Consider the following 23,988-nt stretch of genomic DNA (forward strand, 5'->3'; position numbering starts at 1 on the left):
GAGCCGTAATATGAAAACATGGGACTGCGAAAGGCTCATTGTTCTTCTCAACAGATGCCCTTGAAGCAGCACATATGAGACACTGAAATCAGTTTGAAAATTTATTTTCATATAAAAAGACACTATGAAAACATTAGAGGACTACTTTGTACAATCTTATGTATAAAAAGAACAAAAATGAAGAAGAAAGGGAGGGGTTTTTCAGTAATAAATCAACTGGAATGTTGGATGGTTTGTAGAAGTTGGTTAACACTTAAGCGTGAAAGGCTGAGGAGTGGAGAGTGAAGGTGAGCACAGATGGGTTTTTGACTTCTATGATGAAGTGAGTTGCAAAATTGCCTTCTTGTGTTTCACATTTCTGTTGAGTTTGGCAAGCTTTTAACATTAATAGGAAAACAACTCCACACAATGACAAACGCTGAGCGCCTGACAAGCATCCTGTTGTGTTGAGAAGCATGGCAGCAGAGTTTAGCACAGAAAAGGAAACTGACTAGCAGGCAGATGTACAGTAGGACGCATCTCTGGATCAGTCAGGCAGCATCTCACTTACCGTTCTGGGAAACCTAACATCCAGCCAACACTGAGCTTAAAACTGTTCGTATAACATGAAAAATCTAGCCAAGAGAAAAAAAACCTGAATCTTTCTTTTTGTAAATTTCATTGGTGGGTTGCCATGGTAACAAGATTTTTTTTTTCTTATTTCTTTAAATTGTTCAGCTTTATAGCGGCATGAAAAAAAAAAAAAAAATAACAATAAAAAAAAATAAAGAAAAGCTATTTAGTTAACACCGACTAAGCGTGGCTGTGTAGCTGCCAGACGGCTGCTTTTTCTGTGAATCTGGGTCCTGAGCCTCACAGAAGGTCAGGTGAATGTGACCTTAGCTCGGCAACTTAGGATCAAACCAATCTCGCTCCTCTGAGAGAGGGCGAGCTCTAGGTTTGCCCATCAGCTGATTAGCTTGAAAGGTTAGAAGGGCGGCACTCTTGTCTCACCATCTGTGCTTCGCTGCTCTACTACCACATTAGGGATCTTTAAACAGATGGTTTGAGGGTTGCATTGGAAAATGTCAGGACAAATCGTCATCCCCGGATAATTACTGTTTTGAGCGTTCTTCTGCATTTCTGCTATACCTTAAGCTTTGTTTCTTTTCTTTTTTTTTTCCTTATATTTTTAGATCTTCTTTCGTGGCTGTTGTCTTCCTGCGGTTTTCCCCATCTCCATAAATTGCCTCTCACCTCTTTCTCTAGGCTGTTAGATTAATAGCAGCTGCTTTGAAGGTAGGCAGAGGAGTTATCGAGCAATGCATTGAATTCATCCTGCACTTTAGCCTCTTTCTCTCGGCCAGTGTGCATAGAACTGATGTGCTAATGCAGCAACAGCAGGAAAGGGGTCGTCCTCATGTAAATCATCATCAGCTCCTCTTGAATGTGACCCCTTGTAGACTTATAACTTCTGTGACTCCTTCTTTATCTTGTTACTTCACGCTCTCTTTCTGCAGCAGGACAGGGGTCCATGAGAAGAAGAAAGGGGGGGTAGTAGCTCACTGGGAAAAAGGCAATAAGCATATTTGTGGGGCTTAATTTTTAATTCCACCATGAAGCTCTTGAGCTCAGGTGGTACCTCGTTTCACAAATTATGAGCTGGTAAAGTTAGAGTTAGCCGCCAAACCGATCAATACTTAAATCAAAGCTGCCCATTTTTCAGAGCTGGGGGATGAGCTCAGATGGATTCCATTTGGCCAGAAATGACAGATTTCCTTTCTCCTGGCATCACGATGACTAATGATAGCTGAAATGGATTGAGACGCCATAATCTTCAAATTCATGAGACCAAATGAGATGCCAGAATCTGCATGACCATCACTGTCCTTCAGGCAAGCTCACATTTATGTGCTGTGAAGTTTTGTTGAAGTTCTTCGTGAGTTAGTTCTCTCCAGAATTAAAAAAAAAAAAGAAAAGAAAAAAAAAAGATAAGCGGCACAAGCACAAGCACAAATTAAGCCAGTCTGAAAATAAATCAGTTCTTCCTGAACCGACAAAAACACAATTCGGTTGGTAGTCATTTGTTTCAGTTGCATTATCTTTTTTCATTAAACCATATGGAAGGATTTCCTTTAACTAAACCATAGAAAATACACAAAATGAAAACGTGTCAGCAAAGAGGACGCAAAAGGAATGAAATAGGTATAACTCAACTAAACCTGTAGACAGGAAAGAGGATGGCACATATCACTGAGCAGCTCCGTCCCTGCCCCCCATTCACAAAAAGAAAATAAAACATACAGGAACAACCAGGTTTTGTAATCCATTTGAAAAGGGAAAAGAAATAAATGATAGCAGGTTGCCCTGGAGGTTATGTGTGTGAGAAAACTCAGTGAGATCTTTTCCCCTTGCTATAAAAAGAACTGAATGGTGCAGAAATATTCTTATTTTTCTCTCCCTTTGACACCACCCCACCCCAAGTCAAACAATTGAAAGACATTTACTTTTTTTTCTCCAGAATAAAATCATTACATTTTTTTTCTCAGAAATAGCTTTTTCATACTTTTTTTTTCTTTAAGTTCATTTAAAAATTGTCTTCAGTCACAGACATTGTCCAGCCCCTGTTCTTTCTTTTCAATAGTTTTTTGCGAAAATATAGAGTAGAACAGTCTTCCTGTTATGTCTGTCCTCTGCAGCAGTAAACAAATACAGTATGGGATCATGAGACGAGGAGCAGAGTGTGTAAGATTCTTGCAGAAAAAAAAGAAGTATTGATGTGTCGCCCTTTGGGAGTCCAGTATCTCTGTGTGCATCTGTGTGTTTGTTCAGGTGAGCTTATATACGTTTGCACATCTTCACACTTCAGTCTGGAAGTCTCCCTCGGACGAGTCGGGTGTGTTAGCTGAGGATGAGTCCCAGTTTTTATTGTGCAGTTCCAGTCGGTCCTTCTGCTCCCCAGGCACGATGGACAGCTCGGGGGCCATGGTTTTGAAGCTGTCCCAGGAGCTCTGGTCCTCTGGGGTGGACTTGTCCTGGTGGAGAAGAGGGACAACGGTGTAAACAACCATGTTAGGAAAAGGCAGAATTCCTTTTTTTGTGATGATATATGAATTAAATGGTTAAGGCATTTTACCTTTGCCTCAATTTTAATTCTTCATCAATTTTCTACGTGATAAAAACGCTTGTTTTAGCATATTAAAGGAATATCTCAATAATTCAGAGGAGACTCATTAGCTGTCTCTTTGAGAGCTGCATGAAAGGGTCGTATCACTCTTATTATCTGGTCTTCAGCTTGAAGCCAGATAGCTTAATTCAACATAACATCTGGAAACTAAGAAATAGTTATACACTAAAAAAGAAACAAACAAACAAACAATAAAAAAACAGTGACAAGTACTTTTGAAAGTTTAACTTTCATCATAAATAATCTGTAAAAGGAATGATCAAGTATAGAAGTGATCTTTTTTTTTTTTTTTTTACTGTATACTTTTTTGGCTTGCCATGCAGTCATGAAAAGGGTTACACTATGAGTACTTTTCTGTCCACCAGGGTACAATTTGTACCCAGTAGAGCTCAAAACTGGACCTGAGTGTTAGTATTTGTACCTATAAGGGGGCCTGAAAGGTACATTTATGTTCTCTAGTAGTAAATATGACATATTTGTGTTGCGATTTTTGGAAATGGTTTCCTCAGAGATTAAGCATTTACAGTTCCCTTTTACATTCAATGCAGAATTTAAAAAAATGGTCATATAGTCGTACAGTGTTGAGGAAAGAAAAACAAAAGGTTTATATGTAAATTCAAATTTGTGCATTTTCTTTTTTTTTTATTTACTATGATTTAGCTCATGCTAAACTATTTTTTCTTTTTCTTTTACTTGTTTTACATTATCCTAGTTTTTATTGTCACACTGGTTGTGGCTCAGGAAGTAGCGCAGTCATTTCTCAATCAGAAGTTTGGTGGTTTGAGTTTCCCCACCCCCTCAAATCTTGAAGTTTTCTTGGGCAAAAGACTGAACCTCATATCATTTCTCTTGTGTTCAAAGGCATATAGATGTGTGTGTGATAGAGAAAAAGGATTATATTCCTTTTGGTTTGTAATGTGAGGCATTTTCTACTTTTAACTTATAGACTCTAGAAATCCAACACTAGCTTTTATAAGATATAAACTGCAAAGGTAAAAATAAGTGTCCTCTGTTGAGGGTACAGCAGCAGTACCTGTCTTGTTGAGTGGACAATCAATTCTTAAGGAGGGCTGGTTTCATCTAACTAGCAATTTAAGCTTGATAAGCATGTTAAAATGAACTGTTGCTGATTGCTTTTCTTCTGAGGCCATTTAGTTTTCTTCCTGCTCTGCCTGGTACTGTCTATACACTTCCCTAAGACTTGTCAATGTCACTTTAAAAAGCTTAAGCAGCATTCTTTAACATGAAAAGTGATCTGATAGACATAGATACAGATTTCTCTAAAACTAGATGGAAATAAATATTTTCTCTTGCTTGAGTTATAGATGCAGGTCATGTTACCATGACACAAATAACTGGAGCGTAAACCTGCTACAAAAAGGTCCCTTCTGACAGTTTGTTAACATCAACAAAACGTGTGTTTTAGGCTAAACCACAATGTTCTCCTGAATACAGAAACATGTCTCCTTGGGAGGCTATTGTGTGTCAAGCTGAAGCAACACAAATGCAAACCAAAACAAAGTCAAAAGTGAAAGTGAAACCAAAGGTGCAGCATTATTAAACTTTCTGCCATCCCTCTCTCTGTGGGAGTCTCTTTAATTGAAAAAGATCCATCGTCAATTGGTGGGAAACCTTGACATAAACATGCACATGCTCCGAAGTCTAAGATATTATTTTCTGTAACTTTAAGATAACCTCATCTAAATAGTTATTTTACCCAGGTGTATTCAACTGAAAAGAAGAAGTGTAAAGTAAATGGGGAATGTTAAGGGATTTTAATTTCAATAACATGATCATCCAGGTTGGAAGCGATTTAAATCCCATCAGATGCATATATCATGCATAATAAATAATTTGACTAAACAGGTGGCCATTGGGTTAAAATTGGGTACAAAAGGACCAGAATCTAATAACTTTTACAGCACATGTGTTGTCCTGCTGTAATTTTGATTCTTTGTACTCTCCGTTGTAGGGGTGTCACAGTTAGTGATTTAGCAATTAATTGCAATATAAAACACCATGATTAATTAATCTTCACTTCCCATAAAGAATTATGTACAAACCATATAGGCAGATCAGTACAACTTGCGAACAGAACAACAACTGAGAAACACATTTGCTTGTGTTTTACTTCTATTTGGATTGGTGCAATATGCGTGCCTGAGTGGGAAAGTATGGCACAGGAAGCCTTAAATCTGCCAGACTAATAGATTAAGTCATCTTTGTCAGATTTTTTGGGCCACAGGAAAAAAAAAAAAAAACATGACATGGCTGTCATTGTGGAGGATGGCCTGCCAGCCTATAAAACATACCATTAAAACAGTTAGTGAACAAAGAAATTACCTTGAATGTGTTTCATCACCATCATAATAATCTAGCTTTGTACAAAAAGAACAAAGGTAAATGCACATTAACTGGGTTAATGTTAATGTTTACATAATGTAACCCATCCATTCATTGTCTATACCACTTGGTCCAATTAAGGGTCACGGGGAAGCTGGAGCCCAGCAATTAGCTGTCGAGAGGCAGGGCACAGTGTGTCGCAGTTCATAACGAAACATTAAAATAATTGTTGTGTCATTTGCAATTGTGTATAACTTGGGTTGGACTTATAGTGTAATGTGACAACTGAAACACCATTCACTGAACTTTATATTTTAGATGGATGAGAAAAAAAAAAAAAAAAAAGTCTAAAAAATTTTTTGACATAGTGTTAGTTCAAAATAAATATTCAAAAGCATTTATGTAATTTAGTTTACAGAAAGAACCCTCCCAAGTCCAGGTTGAGGTTCTGTAGCCTTTCACATGTTTACACTTGAGAAGCTTTTGTGTATCGCTTGTAAAGCCGAGGTGACGGGACGTCTTTGTTGCTTTATCTTGTTGTTATAACACTTGTTATGTTGGAATCAAAATACAGAAATAAACTAAAAACCTTTGAGGAGGAAACATATGACTTTATACATTTACAGTGTTGTAAAATTACTTAACTCAAAATAATCGTGATAATTTTAAAATTGTGATTATTACTCTCATCTAGATTGCAAAGAAGCCTACCACTCACAGATTTCTAACAGAAGATTATTGAACCTCAATCAGAGAAAAGAGGAACACAAGACTGTACAAATCTGTTAGCTAGTACCGTAATTCTAGTTGCTGAAACGCCTCTTCTAAATTTCACCCATTCTCCTATTAACTATTTAACTGAGAAAGAAACAACAGCTAAACAGTTGGTTGAGACTCTGGAGGCGGAGACTGTGGCTGATGTGTCTCGTCCTCTGATTGGTCAGTTTCTGGCCGACAACAAAGCTAATGTCAGAAAGAAGTTCTCTAAAGTCTTGTCAACACATGTAAATAAACGCTTGCTAGATGTGTAAAGGGTGTTTGCACTGAATCCTTGGGAACCTAGACCACATTAGACCAGCTCCTGATAAAGAACTACATCTTCAAATCTGGTCAGAATATTTGACAGACAGGAGTAGCCCAAGTGTGACACAGGTGAAGTAGAGGAAGCAGGAGAGTCAAGTGAGGAGGTGCAAGGGAATAACAGATTAACTGTCTTTTAAAACTGTTGGGACATCACCTCCTGCGGGGGCAGCTTCATTCTCCTCGATGTTCCAGCATGGGATAAAGATGGCGACTCTGAACTACTTTGTATTGATTTGTTATGGCCGTTTCCTTGATGGAAATAAGTGGACTGAAACTGTGTGCGAAAGCATACAAAACAGATTCCCTAAATGCAGGGATCATGAGTTTAGGCTTTTCCATCGTTTTCTCAGCTCATCACATATAGACGCCTGTACAGGTCCCCTTGGAGTCATTGTGAAGTAGTCTAATAGATTTGAAAAGAAGCCAGTCATCATCTGAGACTGAAATCAAAAGCTGCCTGCAAGTGATGCCAGAAAATGGAGGAAAGGCATGTTGGAAAAGGTGTGCATTCCTTCTGAACTTGTGCTCTTTAAACCTTGCACTATTGCAGAAATGACAAAAGTTTACAAGGACAAAGAAACTGTTTTGTGGTTCAGTAAAAATGAGATAAAGAAATAAACATTTTTACTGCATTCATTGTCTGCACTTCTCAGCCATACATTTTGTTCTTGTTTTTTATTGCATTTTGCCTTTATTCCTTTTTGTTGTAAACTCTAACATGGTTGTTCTTTTTTCTGGTTCAAGTTAGCCTTCACCCAATCAGCATTTGATCCTTGCACAGCCTCATCACCAAGGGTAGAAGGGATGTTGGCTGTTGGAGGACTACATGAAAGCCTAACTCTGTAGCCTTTGCACTGGTTCAGTTCCTTTAATGATTAACTTTGCATGTAGTCAAAACAAGTTCTACAACTGGTACAACCATATATGTAATTTGTTCATGCCCTTACACCCTTGAATCACAAACCATAATGGTGAACAGTAAATTGCGAGCCCTACAAGAGCAGAAAGGAGAAATATGATTCACGAGTGTTTCCATGTACAGGACTTTGAAACATATGCCTCCCTGTGACATCTATCCAACCACTAAATATGGACTGTTGCGTCTTAAAAGAACTTATCTCAAGAATTCATTGTAAATCAGACCCACAATGAAAGTGAAAGGAGTAACTAATGTGGACCAGACCAAGAATGATTATGTGTTGAGTCAGAAAGTGCAGGTTTTTCCTTTAACTCCCTTTAATTGTCAGCATGAACCTAATTGTACAAATTATATATTATCAGAGTAAAGAGTACGACAGCATCTGCTGTTGAGTTCATCTCCCTGTAACACCCTCTAGCTTGTATCATTTTGTTTTCTCTATATTCATTTTTCAAAACCCCTCCTTTGCTTCACTGTTGCAACTCAAAATAGGCACATGTAAGTCTTTTTGAGTTATTTACACCCCAGGTCCCTGTCTATCTCCTGCTCATCAGGCATGCAGGCGACTCGTTGATCTGCAGTATAGCATAGACTGCCCCCTTTTCAGTGTGTGATGATTGTCACTAAAGCGCTAGGGGGCAATATCTGCCTGATTATCATTCTCCTCGCGTCACAGCCTGACACTTGGTAAAATGAATACAAAAGGCATAATCTGGGAGCCAATTTGCATGCTAAATGCTGGCGAAGGAACATTTTGTAATGCAGGAGTGTGGGCAATGCTGCATTTAAGCCCAACTTTATCCCTGGGAGGCTAGGCTGACGCGATTGTGCTGCTACTGCATGTGTATCCATTCCCTTTCACCATCTCTGCCCGTCTCCATTCCCTCTTCGCCTAAAAGCCCCATCTCATCTCCCTCTCTCTCGGCCAGAAACCCCTCTACTTACACTCAACGAGTTCTTTTCACCTCCGGCAGACGAAATGCTCCATCTCTTTTCCCTCTGTGGTGATGAAATGAGGGGGAGAGGACAAGGAGGAGATGAGGGAAAGAGAAGAAGAAAGGAGGAGGGGGGGGATCACAGTCACTGACAACTCTGCCCTGAAACAACAGCAACGTTCCAACACCTTCACCTGGTTAACAGGCAGTTGTTGCTTTGTTCTTACACCTTACCCTTCCCTCTCTCTCCCTCCATCATTCAAGCCCCCTTCACATGTGTACACACTCACGCAACAAGCACACGTGAACTGAAGGTGTTCAGACAATGATCAGCATCACACTCAAGCTTGAAATGTATTGGAACAGGCTGTATTTTCCGCTTTCAGACCTGTCAAAGCTCAAAGAAAGTTGCAGATGCAAGGACAGATCAAGATCTGGAAAGATTCAACATGTTATGCACCATGATCAGAGTCTAGATGCATTACAAAAGGGATAAAAGAATGAACGGCTCATGGGTGTGAAGTCATCTGATTTTGAAAGTCCTCACAATGACTACTGCACTTCTGGAGGCTTTACAGATCATGATTTCTAAATAATGTTCAGAGAGAATAGCCAGCTGTGTTATTAGTGCATGAAAATGCCTTCTACACTACCCGCACTCTTGATTTTATACTCTTAAGTGTTACAATAACACATAAAATAGTTCAAGTTGGGCTATAAAGCCACATTGCTGAGTCTGTATGTTCCACCTCTGGTTTAAACACATGAACTTACTTCCCCTGCTGTACTTCTATTATTATTTTTTATTCACCTCCATTTAAACTCCCTTTTTTTTTTATTTTTTTTTTTTATTAGTGAACTTCGGGTTGCGGTAGCTTGCTTCTCTGTAGGTGATCTGGGTCCTAGGTTGCTTGTAATATGTGCAGCTGTTGGGAAGTAACAAGTGCTCCCCAGTGGGCAGGTCAGGGTGGCAACAACAGTGTGTGGAACAAACAAAATAAAAAAAAAAAGAAAGAAAAAGACTATTTAGTGTTGTAATTTTTGTGGCAGCTGTGTTAACTGGCCAGCAAGAATGCACATCTGTAAGTTTGTGTATATTTCCATCAAAATAGGTTGCAGTATATATTTGTGCCATTTGTACTTTCTAAATCCCAGGTTCCCGAGTTCTGGCTGCAGGCTGATTCCCTGCTGTGGTTCTAATTCATCACACTGACCTTAGCTGTCTTCCTCCTCCCCACTTGGGCACACAATATTCAGTTGATTTCCTCATTCAGTTTATTTATAAAAAGTAGCAGATGAAATCGCACATCATTCTGTCTAAAGGTTTTACACAAAGGGCTGACAATGGCATCTTGGACACATCTGGAGTGCCACTAAATGTCTGTCTCTTGCATTTTTGGTGTGCATCAGCATGGACAGACTCATCAAGATCTCTTTTCATCTGATTTAACATATTGAATTGGTGTCAGGCCTGTCTGATGGGCTGTTCAGCATAGCCAATGCACGTATGAAAAGGGAGGCTTTAGTGACAACAGAAAACAAACATGTCAAACACAGTCTCTTTTAAGTTAACTGAAGAAACTAATGGCCAACTCATAACCCATTTCAAATGAAATCAGCTCAGTATGACATTACTGGAAAACACAAAGCATATGCTACTGTATTTACATTTTTTTTTCTTCCATGGTCTACCCAGTTTTCCGGATTGTATAACATACACACCACAGCCACCTTCTGCACTTTTGTGGTGTGTGTTAGTCGTCACTACTTCTTCATGTTGGTTTGGTGTATGAGAGCAAAAGGAGCTAATGTTTGGAGCTTGTCTAATTGTGTCTGAGTGTAGTAAAGGAAGTGAAGAAACTGTGTCTATGCAAGATGGCTATTGTACTGCAGTATAAATGACTTTCTATACACTGTTAATTATTGCATTGCAAAATAAAAAAAAATGTGGCAGCAGGGATTACAGTATTATACTGTTATTTAAGGTGCATCTTCTAAATTTAAGAGTTTACTTACACGTTTTTAATAACCACAGAAGGAAAACAGCTGGTTCTATGTTCTTTTTTAACTATCTACCAGCATGTTACCTTTCACTTATAAGGGCTAATAAATTATGCATTTTTTTTGTAAATGCTCTTTAAATAAATTTGCATAGAAAAAAAACATGTCTTGTGTTATGCACAAATATGAATATACAGTATCTGCAAAAAGCCTTGACTAAAGCCTGTTTTAAAAAGCAAAATAAATCAGGCATGGTAAACATAATGAAGATTATCAGCTGTCATTCACAACAATGAGTGCCAACCAACGATTAAGATTCAGTTATTAAACTGAAGGGTCATTCATTGCACAACAATAGTCACAATTATAAAAGCAATATCGATTTTCATAGAGACACAATATCAACAATTGCCTGTAGCTTTTAAAGTGTTACCATTATGCTTTTGCAGATACAGCAGGAGGTAAAAAATTAGCTCAGCAAAAGTCATGCACCGAGTTAAAGGGTGACAGTCAAGCTAAAATACTGCCATAAATTTAAAGTTTTATACTAGTTAAATGCTAAAAGCTGCAAGTACAACAAAAACAAGTGAAAACAAAGGTTGCAGGGAATTGATTAGCAGAAAAAAATGCTACAGCACAAACAAATAAAGCTATCTCTACAAGCCTCTGCAGCAGCTGCGGTGGACAAGGCTCACTCTCTGCCTCTAAGAGTCCACATCTATTAGAAGTGGAAATCTATAACTGGATGGGAGTGAGTAATGCAGATTTAGGACATGATAGGGATGGACAGGCAGCTGCAGGTAAGTGGGTTAAACTTTACCTTCGTTGACTTGGATGCCCATGGTTCTGCTGACTGTCTGGCTACAATCAAACTGGGACATCACAACAAGCATGCAACGCAAAGTCAGCAAACAAAGCACAAAGAACAGTAAACAAAACAAACAAAGAAAAAGAAAAGAAGCAAAAATCAATAAAATGCAGCATTAAGGCAAATAAAAGAAATATAATTAGTGTGAGATTAACATGACACAAACTTAAATCACATTTAAACACAAACTGAATGAAAATAACACCAAAAGATGCAGGAGCAGACTGAGTGGATGCCAGAACACTGTGGTCATTTTACAGCTGTCAGTGGGCTTTGGGTCACCACACAGAAACATAAGGCTTCTGCATGTTTCTTTCATTATATCAAGAAGCAAATGAAAGAATCTAGATTCAGCACAGGAATAACTCATTAGGAAACAGAAAAACAGATCTTGCATGTGGTGTTTAGCACCATTTACCTCCTTAGCTGACAAGGAATCTGTGTCATAAGTAACAAGGCCCTTCAAAGGAGCCAAATGTGGGGAATGTAAAGTAAATAAATTCCATTAGTGCAACACATTGCAAACAAATGAGCAATCAGCCACACAGACTTGGTTTACTGCTGTCTGGGCCTGTGCAATCCAAGGCCAGAGATCCTAAACAGAAAACGGTTCCAGCTGGTGATTCAGACCTTTTCACCTCCTTTTAATTGGCCCAAGGACACTAAATGAGCTAAATTAGTATTGTGCCTGTTGGTGCACGAAGCCAGCGTTAGGCTTGTTCCGCCTGGACTGCCCATCCCCTCATTAGGAGCCACTGATAGAGCCAATGTGCTAAAGCTACACTCCAACGGCCCTCGGTTTTCATGGGCAATTTGTGCAGGGGGATGAAAACAGCTGATGAGTTTATACTTGGAATAGAGATGGGGGCAAAGAAATAATTAAAAACAAGCTAATGAGAGGAATTAATTATTCAATTAATACCTCAAACGTGCCACCGAGGGCTGAGCTTAGAGGGAGAAATGGGTAAATGAGGTAGACATCAAGACAGAAAATGTCAAGCTGTGAGGACGAATAGAGAGAAGGATGAGATATGAAGAGGGAGACGAGGGGTGGACCTGCTTTATTGCTGGTTTGTGAAATTGAAACCCCTCAGCTTAATGCCAGCAAATTGACAATCGACACCTATGGGCTGTACAGGCAAATTGCCCTTACTGAATCAACAAAAAATGGGTCTTTGTCACTTAAAATAATACATCTTCATTTTACATGAAACATCATCAAAGGACACGCACACATCATTTCCCTACAACATCCTGAAAACATTGCTGGAATATCAATAAAAGCCACAAATGTTAACTGTGAATGCATGAAGACCCCATTCACCTCAGTTTAAATGGGGCTGGCTAATGAGGAATCTTCCAGTACATTTACATCATGTACCCTAATGCAGCAGGGTTTTATCATTGACTTCACACACCTATGACCATCTAGACTGAATCGCTAATACAATTCTCATAATGGGAAATTTGCTGGCTGTTCCTGCTCTGATCTAGCATCATTGAAATCACAACAAAGTCGGCTTGTTTCTTTTGTCTCCATTTCCATCCTGCTGCGCTCCACACAGCTCCTCACCATCTATCTAGAGATGGAAGGTAGTCCACGCTTCATTTCATCAAGAAAACAGCATGGAAATACATATTCTGTTTGAAAGCTAAAAAATACATCAGCCAAGCCATTATGTGGTGCAAACTTTTTCCTCACAGCCACAAGCCCACCCTCCATCCCACACACAGAGAGGCACAACACTGCATCACTGGGCACTGCATGCAAATTTATGTTTTGACCTCCTGAACCACATGGAAAGGATTGAAAACAGCAGGCTAAATCCATAGTGACACAGGTCAAGAAGCTGCTCTAAATCTGAACATAAGCACAGAAGCTAATGCTAATGCATACAGAGTTATACACACATTGCATCAACACTGTCTTTTTTGGTAACCCCAATGACTCTATTTGCATCCTGTCTCTTTTGTGGGAAACAGAATGAAAATGAACTCCATCTATTAGCTGTATGGCCCCTGCCAGAGCACCCAGAGTACTTAAAGCAAAGCGGGATTTAAATTTGTTTTCACCATTAGCATTAATGCAAAGCCCACTCTCTATCCACTTGAGATGAGTGTTATACAAGTGTTATCAGTGCAGATAGAATGCCCAAATAGAAGACAGCTTTTCGTTTACGTCCAAAAAAAAAAAAACAAGCAAAAAAAAACACAAAAAACACTTGATTCCAGGTCAGCAGCTGCTGTTACAACGAAGCAAATAACAGGCACAAATCTAACATTACCAACTCCTGAAGACAATTAATGGGAATGCTAAATAGTTCCTACATGTCTTGCTGCATTAAAAATGTATGTGGATGCCCAAGAGAAGCAAGGGACATCTTTGTTTCACAGTTATCTATAGAGCAACATCTATATTTCTTTCCAGACAACAAGAATAGCTCTACTAGCTTTAGCAGCCTGACAGAGCAGACAGACTGCCTGACTTCCATTTGTTCCACTCATGTCTCTTTAGATCATTTATATCTGTTAAGCATTAACATATATTTACCTCTTAAATAAATGGTAAGTATAGGCACTGACAATCAGAAGGCAAGATTTAGTTCACAGGAATAGGGCAAGATGGGGTCAATAGAAGACGAAGGAATAATGAAGAAAAGCAAAATTCCAGCGTTTGAAGAACATGGATTTTATCTGTAATGGAACGTAATGCGTATTAACATTTCAAGCCCACTACATTTAAATACTGATAAAAGAATTTTTCTGACATCCACTCATCTCTCCAAAACAAGCAACACGGAGATCCTACCTTTCTAGAATAAATGGATCAGTTTCCTTCTGATCCAGCATTTTTTTTCACCAGCAACCATACAGATTGCAAACTGTTAGACCTTTTTATTTTGTTTGTTTTTGCCAATAAAGTTGTTAATAAGAAGAATATAATGGCTTATGAAGTAAAAATAAATCAGTTTGAAATGGTTTTATGTGTCGTTAAACAGATTTATTACTTGGTTAGAGAGTTTAGATCTTCGAGATGAACTCAGACATGGAAAGTGACTGTATGGTTGTCACACAAACACGAGTCAAACAGAAGGGAGGTGGAAACACAAACATAAACAACAAACAACAAATAAAATAATTCTTACCCAGTCCTGAATCAGACCCCTAAACAAAACCATCTATCCCAGGGGAATAGTTCCAAGTTGTGTATTTTGAAATAAATTTACATAGGGGCTGATAAAGGAATGGGAATAAGATTTCATTTCCCGAATGCTGAAGCACAAGGAGTCCTCACCAGGATGCACTGAACTGTTTCACCACCACAGCACTAGGGGACCATCTAATATCAAGGTTCATCAAATACAGTCACTTCACGATGAGGCAGCACTGACACATAGTTGTTAAGCAACTACATGAAGTACGTTTATAGTCTGACACTGTTTGTGTTGCAGTTATTAAATATAATTTTAAAACTGGAAGCTTGTCTGTGTTAAATACACAAATGGATAATGCTAGTGTGAATGTATTTTCCCACTTTTAGCTATTGTTGCTGGTTATGTTATGCTTTCTAATACACAAGTGCAGTTCATTGCTGCAAGACTTTTCAAATTTTGGAGTTTGGATTATTTGCTCAAACATGGCATGTACTTTTAATTTCCCATCCTCAAAGGAGTGACGCAGTTAACATAAATCAACCAGTGGCTTAAGGTATTTTTTTAAAGATAGGCTTTCAATGAGTCAATGAGAATTTTGCCAGCGGAAGACTAAATAAAAAGAAGGCTAAACAAAACAAAAAACAAATAGCCCTCACAGTTTAGTTGACCTTTACAAAAAAACCATAAAGAGCTTGCCACCATGGTAACCTGGACATTGGCGGATGTGTCCAAAGCTGTATTTTGAAAATTTATCAGACAAGCAGTTTGGATTAATTATCGTTAGCCTAAATGGTGACAGCATCCATATTCAAGACTACTTAAATGTCAACAAACAATTCATACGATGTTTTTAGGATGATACTCATGAGCTAGTTAGCTGGACATGCTACTGTCACAACTGCAGCTCATTTTACTACAGATAACATGTAAACAGTTCCTGCCAATTTAGCACACGGGCTAAAAGGTTTAGAAAATCTTAAAAAGTAGATACCATTGTAATTATTGTAAATGCAGAGGTTCATTCATACTAAGCCAAGATGCAAAGAAGCCCAAGCTACATATTAAATGTATAAAAATCCCCAGCTTAACAGGCCATGTTACAGTTGTTAAGCTACCTTTGCTAATGGAAGTATTAAAGCAAGAGTAGCTACATGTTGTATGAAGACAGCTACACAACAAAACTGTGGCAGACTATGTGGAACATACTGTTGCATATAGAGCTTCAATTCTAACTCAGTTCAGGCCTACTTTTAGTTTGAGTTAGTGGGGCTCTAATTTATGAGGTTTATGTTGGGTTTAGTGTGTCTTACGTTGACTTTCTTTGTAAACAACAGATGGTCTGCGTGCTAGCGACGGCTCTGTGTTGTGCCTCGGTGGTGGGGGAGGGGGTACCTGTGGTGGATGAACACCAGCCGTGGTGGTTAGAAGGGTTAAAAAGGGGTTTATGGTGCTGGGTAAAGTATTATTTAGGCACTTTTGAGGGGAGAAAAACCTGCAAAAGTCAAGGAGTTAATGATTTTTTGAGGAATGGCTTCTTTTTGTAACTTTCTTAAGGAGTAAAAGAGAGTTAGAATTTTCCTTCTACTTTATTGGCTTAGATTTGGCCATCCACCTTTATCATTAAAAAGTGCCAGTGTCAGTAGTGCCAGTACTTAAGTAACAAAGTCAACTGGCCATAGGAAGTTTAGACTGAGTTTTAACTTGCAAGGTACTTTGGGTGTTGGTCCATGAGAAAATTTCCTCATGAAAGTCATTTATACCTGGTGTTAAATCACTCATCTAATACAGTATGTGAAAATAACTTATAAGTTATTCAGGTTATTATAAAATTATTTTCTTACTCATGTTGTAATTTGTTTTAAGCATAGTTTATGCCCTTCAAACACATGCTGTGCAACAGTGATCACAAACATTAAAAAAAAGCAAAAACAAAAAAAAAAACCAGAACACAAACAGCAATGAACAAGTAAACACACACTTGTATCCACGACCACACACAGGCATGCAGCCACACACGTAGGCCCTCTAAAATGAGAGTGTGAATGTGCATGTGCACATCTCCATAATTACTGTACAGTCAGCATGTCCGTGTCTGGGGGTGACTCTCAAAGTGAGATGTTGACAACAGCAAAGCTAAACTCAAGACCCATCAAGGGTCTGACACTGATAGCATTATCCATGTAATTATTCTCACTTAAATGAACTGACTACTTACTTTTAACATGACAGATTTGGATGAGTAAGTCAGATCTATGGTGCCCTTTCCTCTCAAATTTTCAGAACCACTGACGTCAACAAGCAAAAGGAAATATGCGCTCCAATTTCTCTCAATTAGTTTAAATGCCACCCATCAATTATTTGTGACTGGTCTTTACATTTGGAATTAATCTCAAAGCACACCTAGTTTCCTTTTGAAGAGCATTATGGTGCTGCAGCCAGCTGTTAAGAACCGCTGACTTCTAACGTATGGCTCAAGCAGCCTGCCACTTTCCTTTTCTTTAAAATATTTGCTTGGCATGAATAAACGGTGAGTCGGCCAACACTTCTGAAAACCATGCTCAAGATGTTAAGCAAATGAGAAGTGAAGGATAAGCCTGCCGGTCAGACATTGGGAGGTGGAAGTATATTTGCATGGGAGTGTGTGTGTGTGTGTGTGTGTACATAGTGTGTGTAGCTACATGGCATGGGGAATATGAGAGATGTCAGACTAGCCTCTGCTCTTCTACTGGCGGTGTAAATTAGATGTGAACCAGCATGCCGCCAATGCCAGGGGAAAGTACACCTATCAAGGCTGGCGAACTCATCACGGCTCGACGCACCGAAGCTCGGCAGATGAGAGGAGTTAATGAAAGTGGTCCTCTGAAGGTCAGCGCGGAGCAAGCAGGGGCTGTTTTGTCTGCCGCTAATGGTGTATTAATGATTCAAGGATGCTACAGTGTCTCATGAGCACAGGTGCCCACCCAGGCACCCCACGGACCACACCACCCACACAGGCATGCACAAACACACACAGACATCAAATGACAGTCAGATACAGTACATTCATAAAGATACAAACACGGGTACAGGCAAAACATTTGTGGGTATATGTAGATGTGCTGTTTTTATTTTTACTCCTTTAATTATTACCCTGAAGTGGTTTGGTAAGGATGATAAATAGTTTCACAGGTCTTAAATTGCAAAACTTGGATTTCATTAATGGACTTTGATTGATTATTCCCTTGCTAAAGGCTCATGTGATCAACTTTTTTTTTTGTTAGATATTTAACAAAGCTGTGACTGCAAACAGAAAATGAATTAAGTTCAGGCCAATTACATCAGGTATAAAAGTAATTTAGAGTTTGAAAGATGGAACAGAATGTGCCTCTAAAGAAATATTTATGAGGTAGTTATTGTTCGATTCTTCACGGTTGCGATAACAAGAACAAGAGTGAATTAATCAAATGGCAATGAAAATGTATGCCGTTTTCACATTCATATTCCCTTGTTAGGGCAGACAATCTTTTCACATTTCTAAGCCAGCAATTTGAAAAAAAAACAAAAAAAAAACAAACAAAAAAACACTATAATGAACACAATTGCTTTCAAAAGTACCCTCATGTTTGTAAATAACTGAGAGCTTTGCTCAGAATATTTATGACTATAATTGTCTGAAAGCCACATTTACAAGTAAATGCAATGTCACCGTAGTGCTGATAATATTTACTCAGAGATGAATGCTCTCTGTTAAGCCTATTAGAGCAATTTTGATAATTGTTTGCTCTCCAGTATCAGTTTTGCTGTGTGAAAGCGGCTGGGTTGGTAGTGGAGGTGCAACGGGGTTCCCATCCTGCTTCTGGGCAATGGTCTTACCTTGAATGTGGACATGGCTGGGTCCCTGTTATACCTGTCTATGGTGTGGAACCTGGACGAGTGGTTAAGCTCATGGTACAGCTCAGAATGTCTTTTGCGAGTGTGCATCACTTTCTGGAAGGGAAGAAAGGAAGGGACAGCAAAAAAAATGAAGTAAATAGAAACAAACAAAAAAGAAAGGAAAAGGAATGGAGGGAGCATGATGGGGGTTAATGTAAGGGCAGGCAGAGGAATGGGTAAAAGGCTGAGGGGCTGCAGTGATGCCAGCCATGAAAAGGGGGTTAGAGGGGGATGCCGGCAGATCAATTGGTTGCTGAGTCATGCTCATCCATCATCTACTTCCTTCGTCTTTTAGAATTTGGCAACTGGGGGAGCTGCAGAAGCAGCTTCTTTAAATAAAGAATTCGTTATACTATCTGAGAATAATGCTGCTGCTACAGATTGGATGTAGCTAAATAAGGCCCTTGTTAACCTGGAATTTTGTAAAGCTCACTGAAATTTATTAATTAGACAGAAAAGACTGCTCAAAACACCCAGTTATATTATATTATTTAAGTTTTGGGGTATAGTGCATCTCTATCTGTATTTCTCTGTCTGTGTTGATGTGTGGAGCTGGAGCTGCTGGTTTGGCGACTATTTGCTAAAGCAGCTCATGAGCTTGAAAGTGGGTAAGACACCAACACTCACACCCACTTAATACAGAGATAATTTTGCTGCTTCTCCTTAGTCAAGTATGTGTTTGTTGTTTTAGGTTTTGAAGAGAAAGTTATATGTGACCTGAATCCACTAAAAAAAAAAATCAGTACAGGATCACAAACATTCATTAAGTATACACATCCCAGTCTCACAGCATTAAAGTGAAATAGTCCAGAAAAATACTGATTTGTGACTATGGCCAAAAAACAATGTGATTTTCATCCCATATTTTGTGCTCCCAGACATGAGACTAGCTCCATAGGTAAATACAGCATTGCTCCATTGAAGGAGATGAAGAGGAGGAATACAAATAACTTGAAGCCACTGACTGCACATTCAGTCAATGTTTCATAGCTGTTTTTTTAAGATTAAAAACTATTTGGTGAAGGTCAAAAGTCAAAGCAATACAAGACTAGGGGTGGTGTATTTACATACTGCATCAAAATATCCTCTTTCAATATAACTAGCTGTAGAGTCTTGTCCCTGTGCCTTAACATGCAAAGATGTTTTGGACCTGTGAACTAGACATCCGGCTAAAATAAACTAGACTGAAAGTCTTGCTGAGTGAAAAAACACACACACAAAAAAAAAAAAAAAAACTAAAATCAAAGATTAATCTCCGTCAGCGCAAAGTTTTCTGTTTTGTGACTAGTTCACCTTTTCTGTGAGACTGGGCTGGGGAACATAACCGTGCTGCAAAATGTGGGATCTGGCACTTTTTGGTGCAACAAGCAGTCAAAAGACTGGACATCTAAACTTCCACAGCAGTCATTTTCTTTTCAAAACTTGTCCTCTGCTAATACCCTTAAACTGTAGCATTAAATGCCTGGTTTGTCCATTGGGATTTTTAGAGAGGTATCATTTCCCCCTAAAATGCAATCATGTCATTACATTTCACATTTCTTGCTGTTTGGAATTAAGTGTGAAGTGAGCTGTTCAGCATTTGGAGAGATAAAACTTGATGAAATTCAATGAAACTCATTGAAAGGAAAAACAAACAAAAAGAAGAAAAGAAAAAAAAAAACAGTATGTGGTGATGAATGGATTTACCTTCTACTAACCTGCCTTGGTGATTCTATGCCAGACTCTTTGTCAATACTCAATTGGTCAAAAAAAAAAAAAAAAAAAAAAAAAAAAGAAAGAAAAGCTGATTTCAGAGCCGGCCTTGCTGTTCATGCAGCAGCCACAGATGACTCCAAAAAATTTGCCAGAGAAATTCAAATGATCCGCTGTGATTGCTGTTAGGAGCTTATAATCGCTCATGCCCTCTGTATAAACGATAGGTCTCCACAGTGGGAGGTGAATGTCCAGTCTTTACAACAGTGAAAATGAGATGAAGTCCTCAGGAAAAAGCAGCAATGTTGTATTTTACTATGCAGAAAGCATTTGCCAGAGACTGGAGATTCACAGAACACCCAGGTCATTCTGACACAAATATACTCACATACACACACTGCTAAATCAGCTGGTTCCAACAGACAGAATTGGCAAACCAACCACAGCCGCATACTCTACATGTTGACCCAGAACTCAGCCAGTGGTATTCACCCAGACACATAAAGCACTCTACTTTGGTGTTTCTTCAACCAGGACCTCACAAGGACAGGGAGACGTATCTCACTGGATTGTAAATGTCTTTTCTGCTTTATACATAAGGTCATTTTTTAATTGTTTGGGAGGGGTGGGGGGGACTTTGAGGCCATAGTTGGAGAAACAGCAAACTGTGTAAAATAGCTCTGAAACAGGTCTAAGTGCAAGGGTGACAGGTGCGAAGGGGAGGGATCTAGCAGTGCTTTTTGCTCCTCTATGCGTTACTTATTTCCTAGCAGAAGCACAAGTAAGCAGAAACAGGCTGATGATAGGGGATAGGTCCAAGATCTTACCTCAAAATCCAGCTCAGAGTACCGTACTCTTTTCCTCTGGAAGAGGAAGGGGCAGGGGGAGAGAAGACAGGATCAATGACCACCCCTTGACCGCTATTGAACTTTGGCAAGCTTAATCTCTTTGTGGACCTCTCAGTGCTATTGTTGAGGAAAAAAAGATTGTGCCTAACATGCACTGGCAACCCTGACATGATATGAATATTAGGAACATCAAGGCATGAAGCAAATTATTCAGACTATTTCAATAGAATGTGATTAGCAAAGTGGAACAATCCATAATTAGAATGAAACAATAATTTTAGATAATCTCAAACACAATCGTTTTTGGAATCTGTACAGGAGACATTATCCTTAAAAAAAATAAAATAAAAAGCTGCAAAAACCATATGAGGGATGGTTTTTATTCCCTAATCTCATTTGGACCCTACTGGTGTCTTCCTAAGTGCCTCCGTAGCTGTAGCAAGCCGCACACCAACGACCAATTTGACAGCTGCAGACATTTCCAACTCATCTGGCCCTGACATTGCACTGAATTGCATTCAGGCTCTGCCTTTCTATCTGGCTCTTGCTTTCTGCCAGATTTGCATTTGGCAGGAGTAGGAGCTGTTTTCCACAGTTAGTTAAAAGCTGTATTCATTCCTTCTCAAGGGCAAAGTTGCTGATCTGATGCTACTGCAGCCAAGGTTTAAGAACGAGAAGAAATTCAAACAGATAGAGAGGCAGGCTTCTTCCTGAGGTGTCCGATTCACTTTGTGAGTTCACTCATTACTCCAGACAAAACCAAATGTAATTACTCTCCTCCTGCAGGGTGGATTCTTACCTTAAACAAGAAAAACGTCATGACTGAGTCAGCTTTGTAGTATGGTACACATGCAACATGCATATACATGAGCAGTATATTGCATGTTTTGGTGGGGACATACATGAAGCGGCCATTACCTCACTCACACAAAATTCAGAAGGAATCTTTTCCTTGTGTAAGTTGCAGTCATCATGGGAAACACAGGGAGGTTAAATTTACAAGCTTCTGACTAAAAATCAACAATGAAAGGAAGACTTTGTGGGATTCCTTCTTTGCCGCCACCTTGTACAAACTGGAGAGCAAAACATTGCTGTGATTTAATCTTGAGAGGCATGCTCTGATGTCCATCTTAAATTCAAGCATATTTAAGCAGGTTGGAATTATGGCAGTAAATTACATCCAGCAGGTTGCTCTGCAGAATCTTTTTCTCCCCTTTGGTATTCATGAGTACACTCGTGCTCCTGACAGCGATTCTTTATGACTTTTAATGACTTGTCCTCAGCTCTAAATGAGGCATCGGCACTTTCAGTAAAAGTGACGTTTCCATATCTTTAATCAGCCTTGTGAGTCAGCAAGATAGCACTGGGGGGAACATCCTAAATCTGGGTGGTTATGTGTCAATGTTAGTGTGTGCTGTATGTGTGCCAGAATATGTGTGAGGATGCAGAATGACAGCGGGCAGAAAGAGATTCACCAGGGGTATTTCCTCTGATCTTGTCTGTCTCAGTCCATCTGCTGCACCACCTTGTACGATTAGAAGGGGATATTGCACACAAACTGTATCACAATTGCTCAAATGGTGACTCTAAGCTAATAAAAAGCCGCCTGTCATTACGAGAATGGCTCATTGTCTCAGTCAGCAGCAATAAATATTTCACAGCTGAAAAAAGTAGCAGCTGTCACAGCAGACTTGTTTTCAGGCACACAACCGTGTTGTTATCACAGCATTAGGTGTGTCGTTCCTCTGTATGATAGACAACACGTCTTAGAAACTGCATTGTTTGATGTTTGAGTTGACTTGTTTGACAGCAACACTTGTGGAGTTGTTGATAAAAGCTATAAAAAACAGCTTCTCTATTTCTAGCACATGTTTCTGTTGTGATTGTTGTTTGACTCAACAGTATTTAGCACAGAAGAAAATGACATCTTAATTATCCCAGGGTAAAATACAAGGGTAAAATGCTTTTCCTAGGTTGTTGTAAAAGCTTTCTTTAATTGATAAAGATTTGATGCAAATGGTGTCATTTGAATTTTCTTGGTTAAAACATCTGTATAAACAAAATATGACATTGCGTTATTGGAACTAAATTGCAGATTACTTCCTGTACCATTCCCTTATGTAGTCACAGCAGCAAACTAGTAACTGTGAAACATGAGCTCACGTAAAATGTGTGGGAAAAACTCAGTCGCTGCTTGGAAACCTTTCCTCCCTATATTACACAACCTCTTACCCACCTCCAGGGATCCTGCTGAGAGGCTGGTGTTGGCGTTGCTGCTGCCCAGGTTGCGTGGCAGGGTCATGGTTCTCTCCACTGTAGTTCCACCTGTCAGAATCTGTCTGACGGATGGCCTCTGGCCCTGCTTCAGTTGAAGAGAATGCCCGTGGGAATGCATGTGTCCTCCGTGGGAGTGCACAAGGCCACCCTGAGGCATCAAGTGGCCGTGCCCATGGGGCAGGGTTTTGATCGTCCCGTAGGAGCGGTTGAGGTTCATGGTGAGGTTCATGTCTCCCACACTCGACGGTACAAAATCTGCTGGGTAGGCCTCACTCTCAGCCGGGTGGAGGGTCAGAGGAGAAGGAGGCGGAGGGAAGGGAGGATCCTCCACTGCGATGTTGAGAGGCTTTTCCTCGCCCCCGAGTCCCAGGCCTCCTCCTTGCGAAGAGGAAGCTGGAGGTTTGAGACTGACCGTCCTACGAGGTAAGACCATGTAGTCTCCCTCCCCTCCACCACTACTTCCTCCTCCACCTCCTCCACTTCCTCCACTCCCTGCACTTCCGTCCTGGGAGTTATTGGAGGAAGCAGGCGGTCGAGCCCATCCTAGGCCACTCTCAGTGCACAGGTAGATTGGAGCAGCACTGCGTTGTTGCCCCTGCTGCCTTTGCTGGTCCACATTCACCTCCTTCTTTAAGGGTGTCTCACTGAGCTCATTCAGACCTCCTAAGGTTGGAACCTTGTAAAAAAAAAAAAAAAAAAAAAAAATTAGTTGATGTAATTTCACTGCATTAAAGACTATTTTTGTATAGTTAATTAAATGAAAGTTTAGTTTGTTAATGAGGCATCTCA

The 23,988-nt window shown here is 39.6% G+C and overlaps 1 protein-coding gene across 13 annotated transcripts in view; it reads right to left on the reverse strand.

Moving 5' to 3' along the window:
• Positions 1-2,534: 2,534 nt before the first annotated feature.
• adgrb2 (adhesion G protein-coupled receptor B2) overlaps positions 2,535-23,988 on the reverse strand; it is a 250,905-nt gene continuing 229,451 nt past the window's right edge. For 7 of the 13 annotated variants that reach the window (XM_042012224.1, XM_042012232.1, XM_042012229.1 and 4 more), the window contains 5 exons: positions 23,159-23,875; positions 20,902-20,937; positions 18,323-18,436; positions 8,457-8,510; positions 2,535-3,014 (listed from right to left, as the gene is read on the reverse strand). In XM_042012224.1, the coding sequence (XP_041868158.1) occupies positions 2,838-3,014; positions 8,457-8,510; positions 18,323-18,436; positions 20,902-20,937; positions 23,159-23,875 (1,098 nt within the window). In that variant the 3' untranslated portion in view covers positions 2,535-2,837. Of the gene's footprint in view, positions 3,015-8,456; positions 8,511-11,267; positions 11,320-18,322; positions 18,437-20,901; positions 20,938-23,158; positions 23,876-23,988 lie in introns of all 13 variants that reach the window. The other 6 variants (XM_042012230.1, XM_042012228.1, XM_042012226.1 and 3 more) reach the window with 6 other exon arrangements.

Source organism: Melanotaenia boesemani, chromosome 17, assembly GCF_017639745.1.
Source record: "Melanotaenia boesemani isolate fMelBoe1 chromosome 17, fMelBoe1.pri, whole genome shotgun sequence".
Classification (NCBI taxonomy): domain Eukaryota; kingdom Metazoa; phylum Chordata; class Actinopteri; order Atheriniformes; family Melanotaeniidae; genus Melanotaenia; species Melanotaenia boesemani.